The 12669-nt window shown below is 41.4% G+C and overlaps 1 protein-coding gene across 1 annotated transcript; it reads left to right on the top strand.

Moving 5' to 3' along the window:
- The first annotated feature begins 2817 nt into the window (after positions 1-2817).
- On the top strand, positions 2818-7321 carry LOC147261194 (leptin receptor gene-related protein). The gene is made up of 4 exons (XM_086203134.1): positions 2818-2968; positions 3311-3386; positions 5260-5446; positions 6389-7321. The coding sequence occupies exons 1-4, from the start codon at positions 2953-2955 to the stop codon at positions 6503-6505; spliced, it is 396 nt and encodes a 131-aa protein (XP_086059260.1). The 5' UTR covers positions 2818-2952; the 3' UTR covers positions 6506-7321.
- The last annotated feature ends 5348 nt before the right edge of the window (positions 7322-12669 follow it).

Here is a 12669-nt window from a genome sequence, read left to right as displayed (position 1 = left end):
ATCAAACTGTTGAGCAAAGGTAATCAACTACAGCGCTGCAACAGATTACACCATCTGGATGCGTTTCTTGACACAGACGGTATTCTCAAGGTGGGAGGACGACTTCGCCAATCATCACTCACTGACTCTTTCAAGCATCCTATTGTCATTCCAAAAGAGCACCATGTGACAAAGTTGATAATAGCTCACAACCATAACAAGACAAAACATCAAGGAAAAGGTTTCACAATCAACGAAATCAGAGCCAGTGGATTTTGGATTCCAGGAATGAGCAGAGCAGTTGCGTCATACATCTATCAGTGTGTAACTTGTCGTAAACTCAGGAGAGCTGTGACTGTGACTTACCTGTAGAACGTGCTGAGCCCTCTCCCCCCTTCACATACTGCGGTATGGACTGTTTCGGTCCTTTCATGACAACAGAAGGAAGGAAACAGCACAAACAATACAGCCTGCTTTTCACCTGCTTTTGCTCACGGGCTATCCACATTGAGATGTTAGAGGATCTGTCTACTGACACCTTCAGCAATGCGCTGCGATGCTTCATTGCTGTTCGAGGTGCAGTTCGTCAAATACAGTGTGATCAAGGCACTAATTTTTTTAACTTGACACACAGAGACTGAGCACATTTCTGTCACAAAGACAGTGTGACTTCGTTATGAATGCACCTCACTCCAATCATGCAGGAGGCGTGTGGGAACGCCAGATAAAAACTGTCAGGAGCGTTCTGAGCTCCACTCTGTTACCTTCACAAGGCAGACTCAGCGATGCTTGACTACGGACTATACTGTACAAAGCCATGGCTATAGTCAACAGTCGACCCCAGACTGTAGATAACTTAAAACTGCCCTGACAGCCTAGAACCACTCACCCCCAATCATCTGATCAACATGAAGTCTGGTACAACACTCCCTCCACCAGGTACATTCCCTAGAGAGGACTTGTATGGAGCAAAAAGATGGTGTCGTGTACAGTTCCTCGCAGAACAGTTCTGGAGTAGGTGGAAGCGTGAGTATCCGCACAACATCGCTACAAGGCAGCGGTGGCACATGCCAAAGAGGAATCTAATGGTGGGAGATATAGTGATGGACAAAGATGAACTGTCACCCAGAGGTGAATGGAGACTCGCCAGAGTCATAGAAACTGTCAGTGGTAAGGATGGGCTTGTAAGGAGAGTGAAAATCACAGTAGGAGATAAGGGACTAAATAAGAAAGGTGAGCGTCTTGTTAAACCTTCTATACTGGAGCGCCCAGTGCAGAAGTTGATTCTGCTGTTCGAGGTTTTTTTAAGTTTATGGATCTATAAAGACAATGACATTCTCATTGAGAAAATTATTCATAGTTCATATCATTTAATATGGAACACTCATAATTTTGGTGGGAGTGTAGCAAACCCAAATGTTTTTGTGCCTGCTGTTTCTCGTTTTGTCCACCAGATGGCAACTCGCACTGTTTGTTGCTTAAGGTTTAAAAAATATCTATATTTTGAGATAAATTTTTGACCTGATTTTTTGTACAGAGTTACATGATTTGTGTTTTAGTTATAAGTAAGGGTAAAGGGTGATTTTTGTTTGCTTTCATGTGTACATTTCTGCCTGTTTTGAGATAGGTTTGGTTTTGCATGGAACGGGATTTTGTTTTGGGGACCACACACTGCTTCCTGCTGCTGGTGTGGGCGGGGCGATGCAGCGGCTTAACTACGCAACGGAATTTACGGTAAAAGTAAAAGTTTAACAAGGCAAACAAATGAGTATACAACAAAGAAACAGAAACGGCAACGGAAAGAAAACAACTTTAACGGCTGATTGTAGTCTAGTAACCCCCGAGGAGGCACAAGGTCGGTGTATGTGATGGTAGTGATTATTTAATTAGCGTTACTTGATGATTTGTGCATATGCTAACACTTTAGCCCACTTGTTAACGTTAGGTGGCGGTGTTTGCTTGATATGGTGCTAATTGAATACTGATACAGATGGAAACAGTAAAGTGATTGTTTTTTATGTCTCTATTTTGTCAGTTCTCACGTTGGTTTTATGGAGTTGCTTTATGGAGCTTCAATAAACATTAAAAACCATCAGTCGGGTCCGTCCATCTTTCGGAGGGTATGCTACACACACACACACACACACACACATATATATATATATATATATATGTGTGTGTGTGTATATATATATATATATATATATATATATATATATATATACACACACACATATATATACACACACACACACACTCACACACTCTCTGGGTACTCCGTGACTAGGCTAATTGGATATTCTAAATTGACCATCGGCATGGCGGTGAGTGTGAATGGTTGTCTGTCGATATGTTACGTTGGCCCTGAGATGGGCTGGTGTCCAGGATGAACCCCGCCTCCCGGCTGAAGGCAACTAGGGTAAGCTCTCTCCCGGGAGAGAGAGAGAGAGAGAGAGAGAGAGAGAGAGAGAGAGAGAGAGAGAGAGAGAGAGAGAGAGAGAGAGAGAGAGAGAGAGAGAGAGAGAGAGAGAGAGAGAGATTCTTTGTCCTGAAATGTCCTGTTATAGATATGAAATCCAAATTTAACATAGAACATGTTCATAAAATAAACTTTGTACAGGCATCAGTCTTGATATTTGGCCACTTCTTTCCATATACTTCCAGAGAAGATGAGTGAGTGAGGGTCAACTTAGCAAAAAAGGGGTTATTGATATTTGCATCATGTTAACGTTTCTGAAGAAAAATGCTTGGCAGATTTATTTAATATTCATTTAATATTTCTATCTATGAGTGGGCCAGAGCCGTTTAATCGCTCTTGTGTGGACGAGTTGTGTCTCAGCTGCTGTAACTTTAAGTCACATGATGAGGAAGAAGTAAAACTTGATGGCGGAAGCAGGAAACTCTATCGAGACGCAGAACCTCAGCATATAAACAATATACAAAGAAACCAACAAATCGGACGAGTTTATCGTCATGGCCGGCATCAAAGGTATTTGCATTTTTACTTTAATTCAACAATTCACGGCAGAGTTCGCTACATGACGCTACTGCCTGAAAAAACTTTTGTGCCGTGACTGTGCTGGTCAGACAGATTTAAATACGTTAGGTGAATCATTTCGAAAGTATGCAGCTTGGCACATATACGTTATGCTCTGATGTATTTCTGTGTGCTTCTTCAGGATATTAATGTTGGTTTTTTTATTATCCAATAATTGGATAAACACAATTAGTTGTAGCCATCTCATACGGTAGCGTGCTTTGACGTAGATGTAGCAAACGTGTGGCTGTTGCAGTAGTTTCTCTTTGAAATGTTTTGTGTGTCTTCCCTCAGCACTCGTCGGTTTGTCCTTCAGTGGAGCCATTGGTCTGACATTTCTGCTGCTGGGTTGTGCCTTGGAACAGTATGGGTAGGTCTTTCCACAAAGTAGGTTATGTTGGAACAAAAGATTTGTGTCTTACCTAAACTAATAATCACAACCCTGATGCTTTCAGATTTGAATCCGTTCGACCTACCAAAAGTAAAAGTCCTAAAGATATTTAGTATACTATAAAAAAAAACCACATTAAAATGGTAAGGTACCATAATATACCATCAACAGTGATGGTATATTTTCAAAAATGACAATTTGGTTGTCCTTTTATGTTTTTTCAATTTTGGGGGGGGGGGCATATTGCAGTTTATAAGAATGAGGGACAGCGACTGCTACAGTTGTGATCTTGAAAATTTGGACTGAGTTGTGGTTGTGAGTTTAGTGGTCCTAATGTGAGAACAACATGAATGCCACCAAGAAGATGAATTGAAATTTTCTTTTTATTTTTTAATATATCTATAAAAAAGACGTTAAGTTTACAATTTTTTTCCGTGGCAATGACAGGCAAAGTACAGAGATAACTTTCACAGGTAATGTAGCTCCCTTTACGTGGTCAGCAATTAACATTAATGTCACATTATTATACATAGTATGTCATCACAAAATAATATTCAGTACATGAGTTGATTTTAAAAATACTGTACATAACCCAACAATTGTCATATTCCATCCAAATGTCTGGCAAATTTTAAGTAAATGTTTATAAATTTGCCAAAACAAAAAAAAAAGATTTATGTGTGTTACATCTACTCCACTAATCGACTGTTGCTGGAATAATAGATGTGCGTCCATCAAGATAAGCAGTCGGTGGCTAAATCTAGATTATCCTTATTTCCTATCCCGTTCTACGAGTCCTTGACCACCATGGAAAACATCATGGGATCAAGTGAAAGTGGACGGAAGAATTTGAAAGGATGGAGGAGACAACAGCAGTGCAGAGAGAATCTGACTGTATCAGTCATTAAGCAACTGGACGAACTATTGAACACACTCCTCAGATTTTTCACCTTGTTCACACTCGAAATAAAAGCTGTCAGGCCTGGAAGTAACTGATCACCACTTAGCCTGGGAGCCTATCCCAGCGGCTTTCGGGCGAGAGGCGGGGTTCACCCTGGACAGGTCACCAGTCCATCACAGGACCAACACATAGAGACAGACAACCATTCACACTCTCAGTCACACCTACAGTCAATTTAGAGTATCAATCAGCCTCGTCCCCTCTTGATGTCTTTGGACTGTGGGAGGAAGCTGGAGTACCAGAGAGAACCCACACAGGAACAGGGAGAACATGGAGACTCACACAGAAGGATCCTGTGAGGGAGCCAGGACTCAAACCGTAACCTTCTTGCTGCACGGCCATGGTGCTGACCACTGCACCACCGTGCCGTCTGTAATGTGCCCATGTGTGCAGTAACATCCCTGTAAACTCATAGTGGAGACCTTTCTTGAGGAAACTCTGGCAAACCTTAAGTTCCTGGAATATATTTGAGAGTAAAAAACACGGTTTTAATGGTTTTGAATTTATTTCTGTTTCAATCACTGATTAACACAATGCAGATTTTCTTTTGTTGATTCACAAGAAACAATTTAAAATATAAATAATATATATATTTTACTATACTGTTTTTTCAAACATATTTAACAAAGCTTTAGATGGAGGATCTAATATATGTAACAAACTGTTCCTGCCTCAGATTGTATTGATTGATTCTTTCGATGAACAGCTGAGTGGTGTCATTTCCAAAGCTGCTGCTGCTGCACGGTATTGTGGGATAGCATTTGTCTCCTATCTGCTGGATTTTCGAAATGACAAATTTGAAAATAGGCTTACGTCACCTCAATGCAACATTGTAACACCTGTTTACTTGGGTCCAAATGAATTCGATTTTTCTGCACCTGTTTTTCCCAGGGTGTATTGGCCTCTGTTTGTCCTCATCTTTTACATCTTGAGCCCTATTCCAACCTTCATATCCCGACGCCTCAGTGATGACAGCGACTCCTCCAGCAATGCCTGCAGGGAGCTTGCCTACTTCCTGACAACTGGCATTGTGGTATCGTCTTTTGGGCTCCCCATTGTCCTAGCCCGCAATAACACAGTGAGCTCACTCTCAATGTGTTGAGATATTTTGTACCTCATTTGCAGTCATGAATGTTGACTTGTGTAGCAATTAGGGTTGGGTATTATTTTAAGTATATTGGTTCCAGTTCTTAGCTAATCCACATTTCAATTCCAAAATGGTTTCAAAGAAAGAGAATGACAGTGATGTTCATATGACAAAGGAAGATGGCGATAAAAGAAAAAAAGCATTTTAAATAGGTGTTACTCCACAGTGGCTTTGAAGAAGCTGTCATCTGCTCAAAGACAGATACGTTGTTGCCGTCTTGAATGAACCTAGTGTATTTCAAGTAATATTGACACCATGCAGAAGTGCAACCTGTGGGGTAACTAACTAGCTGGCCACCAGCCCTCACACTTTCTCTGCCATCCATCCTTCCATCCATTTTCTTTACTGCTTATCCATTAAGGGTCATGGGGGGGGGGGGGGGGGGGGGGTCCAGTCTGTCAAAGGGCCATCTGGAGCATTTTGGTGTCTCAGTATCTTGCTCAAGGACACTTCAACACGGTCACCGGGGGAAGTGAGGATCGAACCAGTGACCTTTCGGTTGCTAGACGGCCACCCTAACTTTGCCTGTCATGCTCCCTTGTAACTTAAATTGCACATTTGAGCATTTACCCTTGTCCATCCCCCACACTATTGGAGTGTGATGCACCAATGTCAAAACAAAATTTAAGAAGAAGGACTCTATTGCAGTGATTCATCCGGTACTGCTCCAGGCAGAATTTTTAACTTATGTTTGCATTGTGCATTCAGGAGCCATCAGCCAGAAACAAAAATATTTTTTATGGGTACTGGTTCTTTTATTTGGATTGCTGCTTGAAGTCTTTTTTTGGATTCCCAACCCTAATAGCAATTTATTGTAGAAAACATTTTTTGCCCCCTAAATCTTATTTCTCATACAATATTTCTCATCTGCAGATCCAGTGGGGTGCTTGTGGCCTCGTGATGACGGGAAATGCTGTCATCTTCTTCACAATCCTCGGATTTTTTTTTGTTTTTGGAGGAGGTGATGACTTCAGTTGGGAGCAGTGGTAGAGGGCCACTGGCTAATGGTCAGACAGTCCAGTGGGTGGGTAGATGGATATTTAAATGGACAGGCTACAGACTGGGGGGCGCATGTATCTTGGTCTTGGTGAGGGATGATTACGTTTTTGGCCTCAAGATGTAATATTTAATTGGGCATGCTGTCTGGAAAGGATCATATTACAGTGGAAGACAACACCATGCAGCCTATTAATGTGCCATGTGAGTGGGACAAGAGAGACACCGATGCCTAAATTCTTCCTATGCTTTAACTTCTGTGCTGTCCACCTAAACCCGAATATTTAAGCTGGTCTCACATTTTTACAGCCCCCACTTGTGATTGCAGCTTTAGGGTATTTCACTATGCATTATACTATACCATAAAGGGAGTCTCAAGAATAACTCTACACTACAATGCTCCCTGCTATATCTGTTTAAGTGGGAAGAGCTTATACTGAGTCATGGCTTATATAAGGAAGACAACAGGAGGACAGTTTATTCAAGTTCGTGCCATCTGTGCTGATTCTTCTTTTTCTTGTTTTTTTGTCATTTTGCGGTCGGAATAGAGCCCAACTGATATTCTCTTACGTCGGCCTTTCACAGATATATTGTTATGGCTTATGTACACCAAAATGGAAAAAAAGCTCCATACTTTATACGTATAAAATGAAGGTAATTTGTTTTAAGATAATGAAGCAATTCAGCAGTTTTGTGTTGAATTTAGCTCAAGTATGTCAACATTGAAATGATGCTGACATGTTAATGATTTGATATTATATGATGGATATAAAATTATGGCAAAAATGGCAGCATCAGCCCCCCCCCCCCCCCCCCAAAAAAAAACCCAGTATTGTTCGGCTCTATTTGAATCTCTAAAGTAACATGCCAACTTTTTAGCATATCTCTGTTGAAATTCACCAAATCCACTTTACTCTGATGATTGCCTCTGGACAAACCAAGATCCAGAACCTCTATTTGAACCAAAATGACCAGAGGAGCAATTACTGTCTTTGGCGACTGAGCTGGCACAAAAGTACTGGTAAGCTAAGCTCCCCTTGCACTTCCATTCATTGTGCTTAGCTAACTAGCAGTCAGCTGGTCTCTATGGGTCTCAGCTCCTAAATGCAGCCACAAAGCAGAGAAAGCTATTCATCTTCTTGCCTGGCCCTCGGGAGGATAGACAAGAAGGCATTTTGCAAATGGTTGGCATGTTCTTTTCAAGATTTGTGTTTTATTCGAATGTAATTGTTTTCCTGTTTACCAAAGATCATCTAAGACTGCAAAAATGAAGCATGACAACTAAAGTGTGATTATTAATGCACGGCACTCTGGTGCCGAGGAGATTGGATAAAGCATGATTGAGGATGCGTATGTGCTTCAAATGCTTTTCGAAGAGTGCAGAGAAACCCCTTTGCTAATAGCGAAAACAGAAGTAACTTATTTTTACATTTCCAGTTGTAAATACTGCACGTTATAAGGTCAAGCACCCTGAAGAGCCTGTAAACTAATTCACAAGTGCCTATTATACACAATGAATATTTTGATGAGTATAAAAATCTTTTCAATGTGAGTCACCATTGAAATGTCTGTTTGTACATAAAAACACACACATTCATGTTATTTTCCAGTATAATGGGTAAAAAGACTTTAATGAGGTTCTAAAGGTTGTAGCTCTCATTTTAGGCATTTTCTATACAATGTAGTTTTTAGTATCTATCCATGTCTTACAATGTCCATAAATTCTGATGCATAACTGGGAAAATACAATACTGTCTTCTACCAAACATATTTTCTCATTTTTTCAAAGGACATGTCTACTGCGATTCCCAAATCCAATCTTTGATAACAGTTAAGTGCTTGAAATTATACTTAACCCTAATATTGTATCAAATTTGTATCTTTCTTTCAAGTACTCAAAATAATGTGTTGCACTTACATTTCCTCTCTTGTATTACTTCTTTATCTCCACTATCCAGAAAGATTCAGCCACGCATATAAAATGGCAACTTATGGCTAACAACAGCAAAACTCTCCAAAACAAAACTGTCGAGCACATCATCTAATACAATTTACTTCCATTAACTTTATGTATATATACATGTGTATGTGTGCGTGTATATACATGTTCTGTATGTGTGTGTGCATGTACGTGTGTGTGTGTATATATATGAGCTCCTGACTGCATTTTATTCTCTAATAACAATTAAAACTGGTTAAATTGTGAAACAACTTTACAGCCTTTGTCTTGATGGGAAATCTTAAGGTGGATTGAGAACGGCTCTCTGAATCGTGCTGAAATGTAATGCATTGAAAACTGTCCTGCAGCGGTGGAGACTGTGTAACGTAATGGCTGATCACAAGAAGGACCAGAACAGAGGGATGGGTGTGTGTAAACTTACGATAACACCTGTATATTAAAGTTACAAGTTAGTTATCTGAGGCATAACAAAGCATGCATGTCATGACAATCATGACTCCTATTATAATAAACTGGTCTGCCTCGAGGGAGTGACCTTTGACCTGTGTGGGGCTGCTGGCCAATCAGCACACTTTGCCGTACTCAATACTTCTCAGATACTGCCGTATTAAACGGGGTAAACAGAGGGCGGTCATGCATCACACAGATCATCTAGAGAATAAGATTGCTCAGACACTGTGAAAAGCAAGGAACAGTGAAATATTCGATCATGTCCATACACATACAGTAGGTGTGTGTATGTATGTGTGTATATGTATATATATATATACGACTATGTGAGTGTTATTTGGGGGTGTGTGTGTGTGTGTGTGTGAAAGATTGAAGTTAACTCAAGTCAACAACATTATTTATAAAGCACTTTAAAAACAACCACAGCTGAAAACAAAGTGCTGTACATAAATAGTCATAAAATATAATAATCAAGTGAAAAACAATAAAAATAATAAAACAGGAGCAAAATCTCATGCTGGGTCAAAAGCCAAGGAGTAAAAATAGGTTTTAAAAATGGACAGTGAAGAAGCCTGTCTGATGTGCAAAGGCAGATCGTTCCATAATTTGGGAGCAGCAACAGAAAAGGCTCTATCCCCTCTGAGCTTCCGCTTAGACCTCGGTACCTCCAGGAGCAGCTGATCAGCTGACCTGAGGCACCGAGCAGGAGCATGAGGGTGAAGCAGCTCAGAGAGGTAAGGGGGGCGAGACCATTTAAGGATTTAAAAACAAATAAAAGAATCTTAAAATGAACCCTGAAGTACACAGGCAGCCAGTGGAGGGAGGCCAGAACGGGCGTTCTACAATTCTACAATTTCATTTAGCAGACGCTTTTGTCCAAAGCGACGTACAACACAAGCAAGAATTCAGACTTAAGGAAAAACCCACAGTAGCGCAAAAGTGCTTCAGTTGTGATTTGGTCACAGGTACTGCCATCTAGTGGCAGAAGAAGTGTCGCCCCCCCCTCCCTTTTTTTTTATTTTGACAAACATACAACATGACACAACACAGTTAGTGCTACATAATCACTAAGTGCTGGGTCTTGGACCCTCTGACTGATTCTACCCCACAGGACAAAGAGGAGAAGAGTCAGGTTCAGTGCCTCGGTGCTCTCTGAACAATTGAGTCTTCAATTGTCTCTTAAAAGTAGAAAGGGACTCAGCAGAACGCACAGAGTTTGGTAGTTCGTTCCACCATTTGGGAACAACAGAAGAAAAGAGTCTGGCTAGAGATTTGGAGCAGCGCTGGGCTGGAAGCACCAGGCGTCTTTGGCATGCAGAGCGTAGTGGGCGAGAAGGTAGAATCAGTCAGAGGGTCCAAGACCCAGCACTTAGTGACTATGTAGCACCAACTGTGTTGTGTCATGTTGTATGTCTGTTATATAAAAATTTAAAAAAAACAACATGTACTACCACTAGATGGCAGTACCTGTGACCAAATCACAACTGAAGCACTTTTGTGCTTCCTATGGACTTTCCCTTAATTAGGTCTAAATTCTTGCTTGTGTTGTACGTCGCTTTGGACAAAAGCGTCTGCTAAATGAAGTTGTAGAATTGTAGAATTGTAGAAGGCTAACGGTAGAAAAACTGTCCAAGTGTACGTCTGGTCCTCCAGCAGCCTCTAAGGTTCTTGGTTCTAGGTGCCATGTTGTCAGCTGATGGCAGGAGGAGGTGAATTTTCTCTCTAATCAGGACAATTTTGTCATTAAAGAAGTCCATGAACTCTTTGCTGCTCAGGGAAACAGGAATGCTAGGTTCAGTAGAGCTGTGGATCTCTGTCAGTCTGGCTCCAGTACTGAAGAGGAACCTGGTTGTTCTTGTGTTCCTCTATTAGTGTCGAGTAGTAAGCTGCTCTTGCTATACGAAGGGCTTTCTTATAGGCTTTAAGGCTGTCTTGCCAGATGATGTGAGACTCCTCCAGTTTGGAGGAGCGCTATATTCTCTCTCGTTTCTGGGTTTTTTATTTAAACTGTCTTGTTTCAGAATTCTACCAAGGTGCTTGTTTCCTTGGATTTATAGATTTAGTTTTTAGTGGGGCAATTGAGTCCAAAGTTGATCCTAAGTTGCCTGTTGCACTATCGGTAAAATGATCAGTTTGGGAGAGACTAAGGTTGACAACAGTGTCCTCTGTAACAATGGGACATGACACTGAATTTAGCACCAATGGAACCACTTCCTTAAATCCAGGTGTGGCCTGATCAGACAAACATCTGGAAACTACAGTTTTCCTGAGTGGAGTGAAGCTGATTAGTCCAAATTCCAAAGTGATTGATTGGTGGTCTGATAAAAGCGTTCTGTGGAAACACAACCAGACGTTCAGCTTCAGTTCCACATGTTAGGAGGAGGTGGAGGTGTGGCTGTGACAGTGAGGGGGTTCATGGACAGACTGATGGACACCAGTTGAGTCTCGGAGAGAGAGAAATGCAGCACCAGACTGTGGTTATCAACATCCTCATGAAAACTGAAGTCTCCTCCAATCATGACTTGATCTGATTTAGAACTAAACTGATAGAAACTCTGAGAATTCAGATCAGAATCCAGAGTCAGGACCAGGAGGACGGTCCTCAATAATCAATCAGAGAGGCTGGAGAGTTTCCAGGCTGGAGGAGACAAACTAAGAATCAGGCTCTCAGATGAACTGAAACCTGTTTTGGGTTTGGGATTTATTATTAAACTTTTGTTAAAAATGGCAGCAACTCCACCTCCTGGGCCAGAGCCTCTGGGAATGTGAGTATTAATGTGACTGGAGGAGTGGATTCATTCAGACTAACATACTCATCATCACCAGCCAGGTTTAGGTGAGACAGAGCAGGTCAATACAATTGTCAGATATCAATTCATTAACCAATTCAGTTTTTGGCGTCAGAAATCTGATATTTAAAAGTCCACATCTAATTTTTAGATTTTTTTGAGTTAATTTAGTGGTTGTGTTAATTTTGATTAGGATTTTCTGATTGACTCCTCTACAGTAGAACTGGAGTGAGTAAACTGACGTTGTGGACAGACACAGTCTCTATGTAGTTTTGGGTGGGTAACTGCCCCCTAGTGGACGTGCAGAGAAGCGTGTAAGACAGCAGTGCTGCTTCCTGGTCTGAACTCAGGGTTGTCAGGGTTTTGGTTCTATTATAAACTGGGCCATATTTCTGGAAATGAGAGCAGCTCCGTCCAACGTGGGATGGACGCCGTCCCTCCTAATCAGACCAGGTCTCCCCCAGAACGTTTTCCAATTATCTATGAAGCCCACTTGGTTTGCTGGACACCACCTCGACAGCCAGTGGTTGAACGACGACATGCGGCTAAACATGTGGTCGCTGGTCCGATTAGGCAGGGGTCCAGAGACACTACGGTGTCCGACATCGTCTTCGCAAATGTACACACCGACTCAATATTAATTTTTGTGACCTCCTGTGTGTTTCCTGTTGACAGACACACCCAAATCCCATCCTGCCTGTAGACCTCCACTGTAGTCCCCCTACCTAAGAAATCCCCCACAACCAGCCTTAGTGACTATCGGCCTGTTGTACTCACACCAGTGGCAAGGCAAGGCAAGGCAAGGTTAGTCTGCCATTTGCTGCTGCATGATTAACCATCCACAGCAGAAGCGGGTCCAATTCTGTATGAAAACACTTCAAAAAAAATTTTTATTGTGAACTCATCAGGCCCAGGTGTTTTATAATTTAAAGATTCTTTAATTGTTTGAATCTCTTCTG

The sequence above is a fragment of the Aulostomus chinensis genome, chromosome 5 (genome assembly GCF_037954235.1).
Source record: "Aulostomus chinensis isolate RoL2024-O1b breed Wild chromosome 5, RoL_Achi_v1.0, whole genome shotgun sequence".
NCBI lineage: Eukaryota > Metazoa > Chordata > Actinopteri > Syngnathiformes > Aulostomidae > Aulostomus > Aulostomus chinensis.
Note: the sequence above shows the minus strand (reverse complement) of the source record. Positions and strands in the feature narration are given on the sequence as shown.

Excerpts from the sequence above, each read along its gene's own strand:
- LOC147261194 (XM_086203134.1), top strand. Across the intron at positions 3,387-5,259 it reads TGTGCCTTGGAACAGTATGG|GGTGTATTGGCCTCTGTTTG; the intron begins GTAGGTCTTTCC and ends TGTTTTTCCCAG. Across the intron at positions 5,447-6,388 it reads TCCTAGCCCGCAATAACACA|ATCCAGTGGGGTGCTTGTGG; the intron begins GTGAGCTCACTC and ends TCTCATCTGCAG.